This window comes from Oncorhynchus mykiss, chromosome 25 (genome assembly GCF_057628025.1).
Source record: "Oncorhynchus mykiss isolate SJ-2025 chromosome 25, ASM5762802v1, whole genome shotgun sequence".
Taxonomy (NCBI): Eukaryota; Metazoa; Chordata; class Actinopteri; order Salmoniformes; family Salmonidae; genus Oncorhynchus; species Oncorhynchus mykiss.
In genome coordinates this window covers 40,397,330-40,415,470 of record NC_143046.1, presented here as the reverse complement: position 1 = coordinate 40,415,470, position 18,141 = coordinate 40,397,330, and the positions used below count along the sequence as shown (strand labels likewise).

The window sequence follows — 18,141 nt, the reverse complement described above, 5'->3', positions numbered from 1 at the left end:
AGGGCAGGCATCTATTCCAAGTACAGACGAAAGTCGGGGAGGACGGAAGAGAGGAGGCTAAGATTACGGGTAGGACACAGCCGGGTTGAATAAGACTAAATGTGATAGGAAAGCATCCAATTGGAAAGTGTGACTATTTACAGGAAATATAAACAATAGGGCATGTAATGATACTGTGTGGACAGTATGAGAGGGAAATAGAAAGGCTGAGATCCAGTATGAGGGAGAAGTGGATATAGGAAATTAGTTTAAAGAGTACACTGAGTAGAACGTCATTAGATACAATATTCTCAAATATTTTGATACCTTTTTTAAAGGAAACGGGTCTGGCAGGTGGGATTTAGTTTCTCCCCGTCTCTGGTCCATACTCCAGTACGGTAGGTGGTGGTAATGCACCATAACGTTGGCTGCCAACCGCCGACAAAAACCCCACCGAATAAAAATATCGCTGAGTATTTAGCAAAATTAGCCAACAAAATAACAGAGTCATTGATGAAACGGCACATCTGACGTTGATCTCGACAGTTTCAGGTAATTTTCAGAAAAGAAAATATAGCCTAACCCGAATTGTTCGTGTTAGCCACATGGAAGCCAGACGGTCCACGCAGAGAATATTTAAGATAGTTTACGGTACATTACATGCTTGGTAGCTAGTCTAGCCAGAATTGAGCTAGCTAACGATACTAGCACTAGCCAACAAGCGTCCGAACATTCTAGAGTGTGAAGGCGGTCATGCGTTAGCTAGCTTACATTAGGCTTGCTCACTTATTTACCGGGATTAGCCAGTTTGATAACGTTCTCTCAATTAACTCATTCTATTAAAGCCAACACATTTGCTTGTTAAGTACTATAGTTGGCTAGTTATCACTTCCTGATCTGTCTCACTTTGGTGTGGCTAATAATTGCTGTCTAAGTTAGCTAGCTAAGCTAGTTGAACAGCGACTTTTTCTATGTTCTGACATTGCTCCAGCTAAACCAAAGATATTGATGCCCGAACTGACAGTCATTTAACGTTGGCTGGATGAGTATGTTGGGTAACGTTAACTTGAATCGGTTAACGTCAAAAGCAACCAGCTAAAATGTTAACGTCCGTACTCGGCATATGCAAAAGCAACTCATGGACGTGTGTTTAAACTGATCAGCGTTTTCATTCTTGACATTTCTTCAGAGTCAAGTGGGCTTTCTATGTCAGGGTGCTGGAAGTTATTCATTAAACGGCGTCTTTGTTTCCTTCTCTCTTCAGGGGTAAACGAGAGTCAAAAAGATGGCTGACACAGAGCAAACAAGTGCCCCTCCCCCTCAATTAGGGCCAGTGGTGAGTAATCATGCACTTCTACTTCATCGAGATCATAGATTGTACTTCTTAGGCAGGATGTATACTCTAGTGTAGGAGCACTGTGACTTCACCACACATTTGGCTGCATGTTGTAATTTTACGCACTCTCCAGTGATGTTTTGTTACGGATGTTTGGTTGAGTATAAACCCAGCTTAAAGCCTATTTTATACATTGTGCAAGTACTCAACGCAAGGACACTTATCTACACTAATTGATAGTGATGCACCGATATTACATTTTTGGCCGATATCTGATATTTTCCTTGCCAAAGAAAACAATACCAATATGTTTTTTTAATTGCAGCCTTTAAGCGTTCTAGTACAGTTAAAATGCACACGGACGCAACGGTCTAAGGCATTGCATCTCCGTGCAAGAGGCGTCACTACAGTCCCTGGTTTGAATCCAGGCTGTATCACATCCGGCCGTGATTGGGAGTCCCATAGGGCGGTACACAATTGGCCCAGTGTCGTCCGAGTTTGGTCGGGATAGGCCGTCATTGTAAATAAGAATTTGTTCTTAACTGACTTGCCTAGTTAGATGAAGGTTACACACTCCACACTGACCAAAACGTTTTTTATTTTTTGGCATTTACACATGTCCCCATTACCAGTAAAACACAATTAAAAAACGATTTCTTTCACTTACTTGCCGTGCTGTTTCGTTGTTTATTTGTTTGTTTCATTCTTAACCAGAATTTCTATGGAATGCCGGTTGGGTCTTTGCGTGTCAAAAAAGATATGTCAAATAACACTACTTGACAAAAAAGCTTGTTGACTAATCAGGACCTGAATATGACTACATGTCACGTAATAATTTAACGCATTCATGATTTTTTTAACATAGTTATTACACATTTATTACACTGTCACTTGTATTTCATATGTCACCATGATTCATTGATACGTATGCTATAATGCTGGTAAAGTTGTCTCGCGCACCTACAGTACTGGTCATTAATAAAAAACAATCAAGCTATCTCATGGATGCAAATTATGTTCTTCCCCAAAAACATAGCACAATGACATCTGTTTTAGTAGCTATATAGTTAGCTAGCTAACTATATAGCTTGGTGTCATTATCTAAAATAACCCTAATTTATAAGACAGTTCTTATTTGATTAATGGTTGTCGGACTCATATGTGAAGCTAGCCACAATAAGGATTAGCCACAATAGTGGACCTTGCTGTTAGCCTTCAAAACAAAAGTATGTAATTGACAATGATGCAAATGAATACAAATAGTAGAATTATGCCATAATTGAACAGATCATGCTAAACGAGGTTGGAATGTTATATAAAATCTGCAAAATACAATAATTTGTTAATTTGACCAGTCTGTTGAAATCACACTGGATGTATTATACATAAGAATTGCATTGGGGGCATACTTAGTTCACTGTACCTGTGGATCAATGACATGGGGTACCAGTCTACTCTGTGACACCCAGAGAACATTAGCACCGTAGCTCTTATTGTGGGAGTCTGAAACAACTGTGAATTGAGCCACATTTATTGACAACCTATGTCTATTGAACACTGTTGATGAGGGGAAAAAAATACTGCATAGATGTTTTGGAGTCTGAACTCTGAGGAGGATGTTGGGGGGGGGGAAAAATATATTGGGTATTGAGTAGACTGATAGCCCATTTCATTGATCCCCTATCCTTAGGTAAAGCTGTACAGTGCAATATGAATGTCAATACACACAATAGGCTTACTGGGGAGGGGATTTCACACAGTCCCAGTCCCGCGGTAAGCGCTAAAACACGAATCTTTGCGTAAACTCTTCAGTTGTGTTCTGTGGGTGTCACAGAGTAGACTGACATTACATTGCTTCACATTCCAACCTTGTTTGACATTATATAGTTTAAATATGGCATGATTCCACCAATTGTGACCTGCTGCATCACTTTCAAATAGGTACTTTTATTTTGAAGGCCAACCGCAAATTAAACTTTTGTGCCAAATCCTTATTGTAGCTAGCTTCACAACACACAACCCGGTCCGGTCGAGCCTCCCTAGCCAGAAGTTAGCTGGATGCTTATAATGTTAGCTTTGGGAAACAGGGTTAAGTAGCTGGCTAGCTATTTATTTTCATGAACTGAAATTCAATTTCAATAGGTGAACAACAAGTGGCTACCTAGCTAATACTTACTCACAAGGATTCCTAAATCATTGCTAAGAATAATGAATATGACTGCAGTTTCTACTGGTCATTGTTTTCAGGCTGGTTGTATTGGTGCTAGCTAGGTACCCCAGAAGTTGCGGTTGAACAAATAATGCTTTATTACCAACGCATAGATTGTGGCCGGTGTTTGCTTGTTTGTAGACTTTCTTTTACAGCTTTGACTGTGCTACTCATAGTAGTGGTGGCGCTTGGCTTGCACGTGCAAATTCAGAACAAACAACATTCTATTATAGAACTGTGTTATCCTCTTCCGTCTACCCCCTCCTTTTTCGAACATTCTGTTAAAAATCGCGCAACATTTCAGCGTCCTGCTACTCATGCCAGGAATATAGTATATGCATATGATTAGTATGTGTGGATAGAAAACACTCTGAAGTTTCTAAAACTGGTTAAATCACGGCTGTGACTATAACAGAGCGTGTGTTTCATCGAAAGGCGCAAGAAAAACTGGTCACTGAAAACTGAAAAAAATATCCATGCATTGTTTAAGGGACACCAAATTAAATGGGGCCGAGATTGCAATTCCTACAGCTTCCACACGATGTTGCCAGTCTTGTCAATTTCCTGGAAGTTATTTCTTGGTCAAACAAAGGAGAGAGATTCCATTCCATCCGGTCTCCGACAGGACGTCTTGGAAGAGAGATTTCCCAAACATGATTTGAAGACGTGGAGCTATTCACATCACACATCGCCCCGTGTTCAATTTGATAGATTATTAACGTTTACTAATACCTAAAGTTGGATTACAAAAGTATTTCGAAGTGTTTTGTGAAAGTTTATCGTCAACTTTTTTTATTTTAAAAAATGACGCTGCGTTTTGAAACTGTGTTTTTTTCTGAATCACACAGTTTCCATAGATGGATATTTTGGGTATATATGGACCGATTTTAATCGAAAAGCATTTAAAAAATCTGACTTGTTGGCTAGATTCACAACGAGTGTAGCTTTAATTCAATACCCTGCATGTGTGTTTTAATGAACGTTTGAGTTTTAACGAGTACATTTAGCATTTGCATTTCCAGGTGTCTAGTTGAGACATCTGCGTCTCAGGTAGGAGCAAGAAGTTATTTGACATTTCAAATTAAAAGCTTATTTAACGCGTCAAATGGTGTTATTGGACATGTATCTTTTTTGACACGCAAAGACCCAAATGGTGTCGGGAAGATAATAGCATTGCCGCTATTACTGTGCAACTCCGGTAGGGTAACATCTGAAAAACGCACTTGGTAGTGTGTACCGGTGCTCGACCAGTCGCGAAAGCCAACATCACTCACAACAGAGAACGGTTGATTGTCAAGGGCAATCTTGGCGTTAATTAATTTCGCCTTTGAGTTGTCTTGCTGAAATGTTGTTCTTACTTTTTCAAATGACTGCTCGACTTGACTGCTCGATCCACACAGCAGACACTGTGGGCCAGGTTAGGAATGCTGTGTTGCAACATTTTACGTGACGTGCATATAGGTATGCACGTCGGCGTTCAACTAGACATCGGGCCGATACCGATGATGGCATTTTTAGCTAATATCGGTCGATTCCGATATGTTCACCGATATATCATGCATCCCTACTAATTGGCTGTCCTGTGCAGTTGTATTACAAAAACATGCTGAAGTGTGCAGACCCAAATTTGTAGTGCAATGCAATTGTGAAGGTAATTGCGTCCTTGTAGACATTATTTTTTTAAATATTTTTTGGGGTTCTCACATTTTGGTGTATTGCAGATCATTTGGATAGTGCTCAATGATACAATGTAGGCTTTTGGATGGTGATTTTATAATATATTAAGTTTTTCTAACCTCATGAACTTGAATGTACTCTATTTTTTTCACAGCAATTCATGTTGGCTAACAAACTAGAGACGGCAATGTGGCTCTCACGGCTCTTCACCATCTATTGCTCAGTAATGTTCATTCTACCACTCTTAGGGTAAGGGTCAATGCTCAGATGTTTTACTTTGTCTATATCAGGGCTCTCCAACCCTTTTCCTGGAGCGTTACCATCCTGCAGGAGGTTTTCAGTCCAACCCCAGTTGTAAACTAACCTGACTCAATTTATCAACCAGCTATTGTAGTGTGCAGTTTGGGTTTTGCGTTATTGTTAATGTTAACACCTGGGATGTTAGCAACAATAGCTGACACAGAAAACTAATGCAGAACTGCAAAATTAACAATGTTATGCTGATGTCATTATCAAATGAATGTCTTGAATGGTCACGTGATGCCACCACATATTCAATTTTGTAGCATATTGTCGTCCAAATTGTTTTACCTTTTCGATACACTGAAATGTAGTTAACTAGTCTAAGTTCCCTCAAAGTAATGCATTTGTTTGTTTTAAACTTTTTTCAACTTTTTCCAGACCCCAGGCGGCTGCCAATTTCTACCAGCGTGCGCTGCTGGCCAACGCCCTCACCAGTGCTCTGCGACTACACCAGAGGCTCCCCCACTTCCAGCTCAGCAGGGCCTTTCTAGCCCAGGCACTCCAAGAGGACAGTTGTCACTACCTGCTGTACTCCCTCATCCTGGTCAACTCTAACCCCATCACAAGTATCCTCTCAACCATACGTAAAGGCTTTATGACAATAGCCTGGTCCCAGACTCGTTTGTGTTGCATAGCTGAATCCCATGGTCATTGTCATGTCAGGCTAATGTAACCATGCCTTGGTGGTTCTGTCATAAGGGTCTCAGATAAAGCTAGAGCTTGGTATATCACCACAAACTGGTTTGGGGAAAATGCTACTTGGTAATGCAGGAAGGTTTTTGTAATGCTTGGTCATTGTTTCAGTTATGCAAATCCACTAAACCTTTTTTCCTATTAACAAGAAGGCGTTGCTTGAAAACACTTTGAAGCTGCCCTTTAATGTCTGTTTTGCGTTGTTCATCTTAACTGCTGTTTGCCCTTTAACTGCTGTCTACAGTGAGCATATTCCCAGTCTTCCTCTTCTCGTTGCTTCATGCAACTGCCTACACAAAGAAGGTTCTTGATGTAAGTATCCTCTCTTGATTGCAAAACATTTTAAATGTTAGTAAAGCCAGTTGGGTAAAGCATAGCCAGCACTTGAAAAAGGGTATTTTGTGATTTGGATGGTGACAATGACCTTTATGCTCATTAGGCATTTCTCATTTAGGAAATTCATGGAACATGTAGTGTGTAAGGTGCTCTTTTAAGTGCTAGTTTAATCATTATTTTGTCATCCTGATGTATATTATTCCCCTTGTAGGCAATGGGCCCCAATAGCCTGCCCTTTGTAAGGAACTTCCTCAACAAGCTCACAGCCAACCAGCAGAACATCCTGAAGTTCATCGCCTGCAACGAGATCTTCCTCATGCCAGCCACCGTATTCATGCTATTCAGGTATGTACATTTCTCTGCACATTTTAATGGTACCTTAGACTGAAATCAGAGCTTTTTTCCCTTTTTTGTCTGTCTTGCAATACCAGTATGCACTGAGATAAGAATTCATTGATTGTCCGTCCATCTGCCCCCACCCAGTCACTTGATTGACTCATGGTTTTTGTTGTGTTAACAGTGGCCAGGGAAGCTTGCTGCAGCCTTTCATTTACTACAGGTTTCTAACTCTCCGCTACACCTCAAGGAGAAACCCATATTGCCGGTAAGTAGCCTCAATTGACTTCTGTAGGTGTAGTAATTTCAATATGTTGGATAATTGGACAATAAGTAAATATGGCAAATTGCATTTCTCAAACCATAATTTCCCTTAATCTCCCTGTCCACCCTTCCCAGCACCCTATTCTCAGAGCTGCGGATTCTGCTGGAGCATTTCATCATGAAGCCCGCCTGCCCAGCCTTTTTCAGAAAGATGTGCCTCAACAGTATCGCCTTTATGAGTCGCCTGGCCCCCACCGGAGTGTGACCTCACTTCCTGTCCCCCCCACAACCACAGTTTGTACTGTAAGGGGTGTGGCGACATGTCAACTCGAAAGGGACCGACGAGCAACAACAGAGTAAAATACATTTGAATGTTACATGTCAGGTCTGTGTTCCTGCTGCTCTGTTCATTTGCTACAGCGGAGGCTTAGGCTCAGCCTGGGATGCACTGAAAATCCCCCGATATTTGTTTTTTAAATGGCTTTATGGAGTAGCTGGACACTCACTCACCCTCCTCCACCCCCCTTTCTCTCTCTTTGGGAAGAACACCAGCTGACTATCTGATGTGTTCTACTTCTTCTAAGGATTGACCTTATGATGGTAATTGTCTTTGGTCTGTCCTGTATGATTTATTTATTTATGGAAAATACTTGTTCTTCTCTTGCAAAAAAATATTAACTTCTGAGATTAGATATTTAATTTAAGTTGTACTAATATTCATAGTTGTAATTCTTTTTTTATTAATCATATTGTTTTTCAAAGGCAACGAGATGTCAGTTGCTCTGCGATTTCTACATCCACCAATTCCATTTTATACATTTATTTTTTCTTACGTGGAAAGCATCGGTTGTTATGATTGTCTTAACATAAATTTTTCTCTTTGAAATTCAAATGTGATCTATGCCATGTAACTCACTACTTGGAAATAAGAGAAAGGGGAATACCTGCTGTACTTCTGAAGACTTGAATGGTACAAGGACATGCAGTCAAAGGATTTATGCTAAAAAATGAAACAGTTTCACTATACCAGCAGTTCCTCAGTCTGCACATGGTATGCAGTAAATGGGAAGGACTAGGCTGGCTTCAAATGCAAGTGTATAGTTGCATTTTGAATAGGTTTTCTAATTTAAAAATGTCTTCAATTCAACTGATTCGTGGCTAATACCCCTAGTTTTACAGTTCACTGCATGCCCACATTGCCATGTTAAATGTATTTATTATTTACTTGTAGAGAAACCGTTTGTGTAGATCTGGAATAAATTCATCCATTTTAAATCAATAAAATATTAAAGAAATGACCTTGTTGAATGACATTTGTAATATTGACTAATATAAACATGATTTGTATCAATTCGTATTTTCTACTCCTTTTTGGAGCGTCAGGGATTTTAAGGTCTGCTTGGTTTTTGTCAGTGTTTGATCAGCGCTATCCGGGAGCCAACGGCGTTGGTCCCATGAATGTTTATTTTAGAACGCTTCCGCATTGAATTATTACGACGTTTTTTAACGTAGCTACTATCGAGGAAGACACTGTGGACCACGCTAAACCAATCAGAATCTAGGTTTAATCTCAGACACCATCACCCAATGATCTTGAAGCTTCTTCAAACGACATCGTTGTCCATGGTAACGGATCCAGTGTGCTCAATCAGATGCTAGCTCGACAACGTGAATTTGTTATGTCGTCGATAAACTAGCTAATTTGAACAACGATGTGTCCTCTATATGGAATATATTAATGATACTAGTCCGTGTGTGTCACGTGGATTTCGAGTAACGCAAACGAGCTAATTTAGCCAACTAGGGGTGTGTTCGTAAATTTAGAGCGTTGTCAGATTGTCCGTTCGTAAACTGGACGTTCTGGCTGAGAAGTAGGGTTGATCCGAGCGTTCTGACTATGGGGCATACTGACCTCACAACGGCACCCAAGCTAACTGGCTAACGTTGGCTAACTACTTCATGTCACACATAGAACACCTCACTAACTGTTGCTGGCAACAATTTCATAACGTTTTTTTGCCAACGTTTACTGACACCCGCCACATTCGGGTGTTGAGCGTTCGTAGATTCTGCGCTTTTGGCACACTCAAATGAGAGTGCTCTGAAATCGGAGTAGATAACCAGAGTGAATTTACGAACGCACCATAGGCCAGCAAATCCCTACTACAGAATAATCCCACGGAGTTGTACTGTTTTTGATAATCCCATTCTGACAATATTTTTTGCTAATTTCGGATGTTAGCTAGCCAGCTAACGTTGATTTAGATGCATGTAACCCGGTTGGAAATATTTTTAACGTTTCTGGACAGAAACCCAGCTTCTTTGGATAATTGAGCTAGTTACAGTAGCTAATCAATTAAATTTCACACCAAGCCAAGAGAACATCATGGAGATCAGCCTCAATCGAGTTGATTATCTGCAGAGTTGCCTACAGTATTTTTACGTTTTTCATTTAACCAGGCAAGTCAGTTAAAAACACATTCTTATTTACAATGACGGCCAAACTTGGTCGACGCTGGGCCAATTGTGCGCCACTTTATGGTACGCCCATTCACGGCCGGATGTGATACAACCTGGATGCCTCTTGCACTGAAATGCAGTGCCTTAGACCGCTGCGCCACTCGGGATCCCAAAGTTATCACACCATCTAACGTTAGATCATTTGGCTGGATAGCTTTTTTTTCCAACATTTTGATCCCAGGCCCTGAACACGTCACTAATGTTATGGCTAGGTAAATAGTAGCCTGAGTGGAAAAAGGACAGATTTTTTTTACTGTGCCAATTTAGTCTTTAGTAACTGTCGATGAATTGTGATGCTGATTTACCCTGGCTGTAACATTCATCGTCACAGCTTGGTGTGACTTCTCAGAAAACCATTATTAGAGGTGACCCATAAACATAACTTGTCGTTGGTTTGGAATATGCTTTTGAAATCTGTCTCTGAACAATGCCTCAAGTATTCAGTTACAAATTTAATTTAGCGTGTTACCGGTTGCTGATCATGATGGTGTGAGAACTTGTTTTGGGATGAAAAAAGGAGAAGCTGTGGTATGGGGTCTTACATATTCAACCTCATTGAAAAACTAGCCTGGGCGCCATTCTGTTTTTAGCCAACTCATTCATCATTGTTGGCTAAAGCAGAACCAGACTGGCACAGAGGCATTACAACCACTTCTCAGGGGCTTCATATGAAACCCCACAGAAGATCTTTGTGTGTGCTGGCTCAGAGGTGAAGGGATACACCAATAAAGGCAAACAGTTCTTGTCCTTTGAGGCCAACCTTACAGAAAGCATTAATGCCATGTCATTTTTTTTAACTTTCGATTTGACATAGGTTACCTTGCCTCGGTTCCAGGCCCTCTACACATGTTCGTTAACAGTGACTTGAACGGGACTTGAGAGTATGGTGAGAGTATAAGGCTACCTTTTATTGTGAAAGAGATTTAGAGCATTTTTTAAAAATTGGCGTATAAATAAGGGGAACTGTGGGTGTTTTTTTAATGCCTACAATGTGTTTTGCAGGCATGTTTCAGACACAGACCTTTTTGTATGTGCGAGTTACATCTACAACCACTACTGTGAATGCAAGGACCAAGACTACTACCTGTCCGGAGACAAAATCAATGACATTGTGTGTTTGTCTGCTGAGAACTTGGGCCACTGTCCATGTGTTGGCATGTCAAGACAGTTCTCAAGAGTGTTGCAGGTAAAGATTTTACCACACGGTCTATCATTTAATCCCATTTCCATACAATCCAATGCTTGTTTTCTAATGGGTGAATGGAAATTAGTACTTCAAAGAGTTTGTTTTTTCTTGCCCATTTGGATCTGCGCTATTGTATGATATTGAAGTCCCTGGTCCTCCCTCAGTTTTGGAGCTGTACAATAGAGATGGAGGCAAGTACAAAACTCTTATACTGAACTCAAATGTCAATTTCACACATCCCTGTACTTACAGTGCATTCAGAAAGTATTCACACCCCTTGACTTTTTCCACATTTTGTTGGTTACAGCCCGAATTTAAAATTCATTACATTTTTTTGTCACTGGCTTACACACAAAACCCCGTTATGTCACAGGGGAATTCTGTTTTTAGAAATGACTAGAAATGAAAAGCTAAAATGTCTTGAGTCAATAAGTATTCAACCCCTTTGTTATGGCAAGCCTAAATAAGTTCATGATTAAAAATGTGCTTAACGAGTCACGTAATAAGTTAAATGGACTCACGTTGTGTGCAATAATAGTGTTTAACATGATTTTTGAATGACTACCTCATCTCTGTACCCCACACATACAATTATCTGTAAGGTCCCTCAGTCGAGTAATGCATTTCAAACACAGATTCAACCACAAAGACCAGGGAGGTTTTCCACTGCTTCGCAAAGTAGGGCAGCTATTGGTAGATTGGTAAAACATTTAAAAAGCAGACATGGAATATTTTGGGCATGGTGAAGTTATTAATTACACTTTGGATGGCGTATCAATACACCCAGTCTTTATAGAGATACAGGCGTTCTTCCTATAACTCAGATGCCGGAGAGGAAGGAAACGGCTCAGGGATTTCACCATGAAGCCAAAAGTGACTTTAAAACAGTTACAGAGTTTAATGGCTGCGATAACTGAAAACTGAGGATACATCAACAGCATTTTAGTTACTGCACAATACTAACCTAAATGACACAGTGAAAAGAAGGAAGCCTGTACAGAATAAAACTATTCCAAAACATGCATCCTGTTTGCAATAAGGCAAATAAAAGTAAAACAGCAGAAAACATGTCAAAGAAATGAACTTTGTCTTAAATACAAAGTGTTATGTTTGGGGCAAATCCAACATAAATGAGTACCACTTGTCATGTTTTCAAGCATGGTGGCGGTTTCATGATGTTATGGGTAAGCTTGTCATCGGCAAGGACCAGGGAGTTTTTTAGGATAAAATTAAACGGAATAGTGCTAAGCACAGGAAAACTCCAAGAGGAAAAGCTAGTTTAGTCCTCTTTGCAACAGACACTGGGAGACAAATTCACCTTTCAGCAGGACAATAACCTAAAACACAAGGCCACAAGGCCATACAGAATGTTGCTGAGTGGCCGAGTTACAGTTTTGACTTATCGGCTTGAGAATGTATGGTGTGATGACCCTCCCACTCTGTCTGCCGAATCCTTTCTCTTTGCTCTCGTTTTCCTTAATAGGATGTCGGTGGGCGGAGCTGGGAGGGTCGTCAGCGAAATGGGACACGCCTGGGCTCAGGTGTGTCCCAGGATAAATGCACCTCTTCCCCATTCATTGGGCAGACTCTCTCCATGCAGGCACCTTTATTGATTTTTTGGGGGTGTGGCCTTTTTGGTTGTTTGCTTTGGCACCTTTCAACACCCCGCATTATCACATTTATGCATGCAAAACACTCACTTACACTACTGATTACACACACATTGTACTTAGTTTACTTTATTTAAAAAATATATTTTGTTATTCCTTGTCTCCACGTTGTCTCCCTTTTGTTATGAACTTTGAGCCGGTTCGTGACAATGGCAAGACTTGAAAATGGCTGTCTAGTAATGATCCCCTACCAACTTGACAAAGCTTGAAGAATTTTAAAAAGAATAATGTGCAAATATTGTACAATCCAGGTATGCAAAACTCTTAGATATTTACCCAGAAAGACTTACAGCTGCCAAAAGTGATTTTAACGTTTTGACTCAGGGGGTTGAACACTTAATCTAGATAATAGTATTTTAGTTTTCATTACTTTATTACAAATGTTAGGGTGGGTTGCACCAACATGGATTAACTCTTAAACTGGGTTAAATCAAGGTTCATCTATTAATCTTGTTGCACCAAATGTTTAACCTAGTTTCACTTTAAACCTAGGTTAATTTTAATCCTGTTAATCAATCATTTAAAAAATAAGCAATACAAACATAGATTGGAGGTTAATTCAAAACTACCACTTGGTGGTTTAACTGGTAAAATGGCAGCATATCTACCATGTAGAGACCAAAACGACAGAGTTCCTCAGAGAATAATTAGAGACAGGTTGAATCCTGTTGAGTTTTTGATAATGATAAGATACCACTTCTCCAAATACTCTGTAATGCAACTGTAAAGAAAGCTTGCACCAACCATTAAGCATGGGAGTGATAGGAATGTGGCTGTACCCCAACTACTTCAGCTGCTGGTCCGGTTCTACGCAACTGGATGTTTCCAGATTTTTAGACTCCACAAGTCAACTGTCTGCAGGATTGTAGTCCGAGTGTCCAGTGCTATTGCCTGTCTGAAGAATCAGTACATAATGTTCAATCCTATGGAGGAAACAGCTGGATTTTACAGGAGAGGTAGATTCCCAAGTGTACTAGGAGCAATAGACTGGACACACGTTCCTATTCCCAACCCTGGTGGTGAGAATGGAGAACTATTCCGTAATTGGAAAGGTTACTGCTTCATCAACGTGCAGGCTGTCTGTGATGACAAAGGTCAGCTCACCAACATCGTAGCTAGATGGCCAGGATCCACCCATGACAGCAAAGTCTTTGACAATAGTCATCTGGGTGCAATGCTGGAAAGGGGGGCATATGAAGGCCACCTACTAGGTGACAATGGATATGTCAACGAAGTCAACGCAGTGTAATGGAATTCTTCATCCTCCTCTGACGAGGAGTATGACATTTCGGACCAATGTGCAACGTGGTACACTGACATACAGACAACAACGTGAATAAACTAAAAAAACGAAACAGTCCTGTAAGGTGCAGAAAAAACTAAATAGAAAATAATCACCCACAAAATACAGGTGGGAAAAGGCTACCTAAGTATGATTCTCAATCAGAGACAACGAACGACACCTGCCACTGATTGAGAAACATACCAGGCCAAACACATAAACACAACACAGAAAAAAATACATACACTACCCAACCCAACTCACGCCCTGACCAAACTAAAACAAAGGAACTAAGGTCAGAACGTAACACGCAGGGAAAACACACCAGCTCACAGAAGTCTTGAACACTAAACAAAAAACATACACGCACAAAACCATATGGGAACTAGAGGGTTAAATAGGGAATAAATTATAACGTAATGGGAACCAGGTGTGTACAATCAAAACAAAACAAATGGAAAAAGAAACGTAGAGCGGTGGCAGCTAGAAAGCCGGTGACGACGACTGCCTCCCGAACAAAGAGAGGTACCAACTTTGGCGGAAGTCGTGACACTCATATCCTGGCAAGTGTGGGGGAAAAAATATTCCCCTGCCTAAAGGAGGGGCTCCGCACGAAGATGGACACTACACTGACAATCATCATTGCAGTGGCGGTTCTGTATAACTTAGGCAAGAGACAAGCTACCTGAGGAAGCTGAGGAGGACCTACCGTTATAGGAATGAAGATGGCCAGGTGCAACATGCTGCCAATGCAAATAGGAATGCTGCGAGAACCTTGATTGCGAACCATTTGGCAGCCTAAGGTGTGTCAAATGTAACATTGGTAACATGTAAAAAGCAATATTATATTTTGATCAACACGTACAATTCCTAATTAGGCTATCTGTATTCAAATGTATAATTTAGACTTTGTTATTCTCAATACCATACAGGGTGGAACTGGAAGTACCAGAACACAAGAGTGGAGACAAGACTGGAGGATACCAAATCACTTGGGAAAGCATTGTTTTAATAAATAATTGTTTTAAAAAATTATTCCTTAAATAAATAAAAAGATTCTTTACACAGAACTGACATGAACCAAGCTCATATTGATGTTTTGTAGCTGGAGAGAGAGAATTCTACTACAGATTGAGGTCCTGAATTTACAAAAAGAGCTATTGCAAATTCAGGAACAGTTGTTTGTTTGGCCTGTCTGGTGTTTTTGCTGCTGGCATGCAAAATCCAGGCACTGCTGTTTCTCCATGGCACAGTGTGTCAGCTACAACAATTGAATTGGGCCCTATATGCCCAGCCTTGGTACAAATGATGATATGTGACATGCTGTAATGGGCCTGATAACAGTAACATTGTGAAGTAGCATTATCATTTGTTTTAACGTGCATTATAGTCATTGATATTTACCAGTTATTTATACTTACTAAATATTGGTGGTTCGAGTTGTCCGTCGTCATCATAGGGGTTAAGGACAGGGGAAAACTGCTGGGGAATCATCTCGCATATCTTCTGGGAGAGAGAATCAATTCCCTTGGATGGAGGCCCCCGTCTGGTCTGAAATAGCCCCCGCCTCTCCTCCGCTGCATCCTTTTTGGCTTTCACTTTGACGTTTTTCGAGCACTTTCATCTGATTTGGGTCCCACTTTTCTTTAATCCGCGTCAAACCATTAATTAAATCTGTCACATAAAATGGCCCAGGTGTCTTCCTTCTTTTTGACAGTCGCGTTGTCTGTCTTTTTGTCCTCCAGTACGTTACTAAATTCCTCCATCAGCTCCGACAATAGTTTTTTTTTCATAAGCGGAGAAATTTGAACTTATTTGACGTGTCATGGATGACTAGGAGTGGAAGGTAGGAGTCAGGCGCAGAGAGCAGAGGGTTCAATGATTCGTAAATAATTAAATTATCCGTAAAAACGGTCACGCCAAACACAGGGCGCATACACACTGACCAACCCAAAACACAGGGCAAACGATCCAGAGAACGAGAACACAAAATAATCCCGCACAACCCTAGGCGGGCATAACAGGCTTAAATAGACCAAAAATCAAGAAACACAAAAGGAACAGGTGCAACTAATAAGACTAAACAAACAGAAAAGGAAAAAGGGATCGGTGGCGGCTAGTAGACCAGCGACGACGACCCCCGAGCACCGCCCGAGCAGGCAGGGGAGCCACCTTCGGTGGGAGTCGTGACATGACGTGTCAAGGTGGCTAGCTGACAAATAATACATGCCTAAATAATTTATGACAATAATACATGACATTTAATGCTAACTAGCTTTGTTTATAAACTAGCTATCTACAGTCGTGGCCAAAAGTTTTGAGAAAGACAAATGTTATTGTTCGTCACCAAACTGTTCCTGGATGGTTGGGAAAAGTTGCACTCGGAGGATGTGTTGGTACCATTCTTTATTCATGGCTGTGTTCTTAGGCAAAATTGTGAGTGAGCCCACTCCCTTGGCTGAGAAGCAACCCCACACATGAATAGTCTCAGGATGCTTTACTATTGGCATGACACAGGACTGATGGTAGCGCTCACCTTGTCTTCTCCGGACAAGCTTTTTTCCGGATGCCCCAAACAATCGGAAAGGGGATTCATCAGAGAAAATGACTTTACCCCAGTCCTTAGCAGTCCAATCCCTGTACCTTTTGCAGAATATCAGTCTGTCCCTGATGTTTTTCCTGGAGAGAAGTGGCTTCTTTGCTGCCCTTGTTGACACCAGGCCATCCTAAAAAAGTATTTGCCTCACGGTGCGTGCAGATGCACTCACACCTGCCTGCTGCCATTCCTGAGCAAGCTCTGTACTGGTGGTGCCCCGATCCGGCAGCTGAATCAAGTTTAGGAGACGGTCCTGGCGCTTGCTGGACTTTCTTGGGCACCCTGAAGCCTTCTTCACAATAATTGAACCGCTCTCCTTGAAGTTCATGATGATCTGATAAAAATAAAAATAAAATAAAATTTATTTGTCACATACACATGGTTAGCAGATGTTAATGGTCACATACACATGGTTAGCAGATGTTAATGTGAGTGTAGCGAAATGCTTGTGCTTCTAGTTCCGACAATGCAGTAATAACCAACGAGTAATCTAACTAACAATTCCAAAACTACTACCTTATACACAACAAGTGTAAAGGGATAAAGAATATGTACTTAAAAATATATGAATGAGTGATGGTACAGAGCAGCATAGGCAAGATGCAGTAGATGGTATCGAGTACAGTATATACATATGAGATGAGTAATGTAGGGTATGTAAACAAAGTGGCATAGTTTAAAGTGGCTAGTGATACATGTATTACATAAAGATGCAGTAGATGATATAGAGTACAGTATATACGTATATATATGAGATGAATAATGTAGGGTATGTAAACATTATATTAAGTAGCATTGTTTAAAGTGGCTAGTGATATATTTTACATCAATTCCCATTATTAAAGTGGCTGGAGTTGAGTCAGTGTGTTGGCAGCAGCCACTCAATGTTAGTGGTGGCTGTTTAACAGTCTGATGGCCTTGAGATAGAAGCTGTTTTTCAGTCTCTCGGTACCAGCTTTGATGCACCTGTACTGACCTCGCCTTCTGGATGATAGCGGGGTTAACAGGCAGTGGCTCAGGTGGTTGTTGTCCTTGATGATCTTTATGGCCTTCCTGTGACATCGGGTGGTGTAGGTGTCCTGGAGGGCAGGTAGTTTGCCCCCGGTGATGCGTTGTGCAGACCTCACTACCCTCTGGAGAGCCTTACGGTTGTGGGCGGAGCAGTTGCCGTACCAGGCAGTTATACAGCCCGACAGGATGCTCTCGATTGTGCATCTGTAGAAGTTTGTGAGTGCTTTTGGTGACAAGCCAAATTTCTTCAGCCTCCTGAGGTTGAAGAGGCGCTGCTGCGCCTTCTTCACGATGCTGTCTGTGTGGGTAGACCAATTCAGTTTGTCTGTGATGTGTACGCCGAGGAACTTACAACTTACTACCCTCTCCACTACTGTCCCATCGATGTGGATAGGGGGGTGTAAATGGTTGATTTAGGTGCAATCTTACTGGCAGCAATATCCTTGCCTGTGAAGCTCTTTTTGTGCAAAGCAATGATGACGGCACGTGTTTCCTTGTAGTTAACCATGATTGACAGAGGAAGAACAATGATTCCAAGCACCACCCTCCTTTTGAAGCTTCCAGTCTGTTATTCAAACTCAATTAGCATGACATAGTGATCTCCAGCCTTGTCCTCGTCAACACTCACACCTGTGTTAACAAGAGAATCACTGACATGATGTCAGCTGGTCCTTTTGTGGCAGTGGTGTGAATACTTTCTGAAGGCACCGTATATCAAACTGGTCAACATTTACCACACCCGT

The 18,141-nt window shown here is 41.1% G+C and overlaps 1 protein-coding gene and 2 long non-coding RNA genes across 3 annotated transcripts; all 3 read left to right on the top strand.

Moving 5' to 3' along the window:
• Positions 1–304: 304 nt before the first annotated feature.
• On the top strand, positions 305–8,428 carry LOC110505150 (transmembrane protein 33). The gene is made up of 8 exons (XM_021584161.3): positions 305–531; positions 1,244–1,315; positions 5,356–5,450; positions 5,883–6,070; positions 6,442–6,509; positions 6,745–6,878; positions 7,054–7,137; positions 7,269–8,428. Exons 2-8 carry the CDS (start codon positions 1,265–1,267, stop codon positions 7,396–7,398), a joined length of 750 nt encoding a protein of 249 aa, XP_021439836.1. The 5' UTR covers positions 305–531; positions 1,244–1,264; the 3' UTR covers positions 7,399–8,428.
• A 342-nt stretch (positions 8,429–8,770) lies between these two features.
• On the top strand, positions 8,771–11,034 carry LOC110504164 (uncharacterized). Its single transcript, XR_016491711.1, has 3 exons — positions 8,771–10,539; positions 10,656–10,839; positions 10,986–11,034. It is a non-coding gene; the product is annotated as an uncharacterized LOC110504164 (long non-coding RNA).
• Positions 11,035–14,490: 3,456 nt separating this feature from the next.
• On the top strand, positions 14,491–14,868 carry LOC110505149 (uncharacterized). The gene is made up of 2 exons (XR_002470696.3): positions 14,491–14,594; positions 14,724–14,868. It is a non-coding gene; the product is annotated as an uncharacterized LOC110505149 (long non-coding RNA).
• The last annotated feature ends 3,273 nt before the right edge of the window (positions 14,869–18,141 follow it).

Coding starts and splice junctions, on each gene's coding strand:
- LOC110505150 (XM_021584161.3), top strand. CDS start 1,265: ATGGCTGACACAGAGCAAACAAGTGCCCCTCCCCCTCAATTAGGGCCA. Junction 5,451..5,882: donor TTCATTCTACCACTCTTAGG/GTAAGGGTCAAT, acceptor AACTTTTTCCAG/ACCCCAGGCGGCTGCCAATT. Junction 6,071..6,441: donor CAACTCTAACCCCATCACAA/GTATCCTCTCAA, acceptor TGCTGTCTACAG/TGAGCATATTCCCAGTCTTC.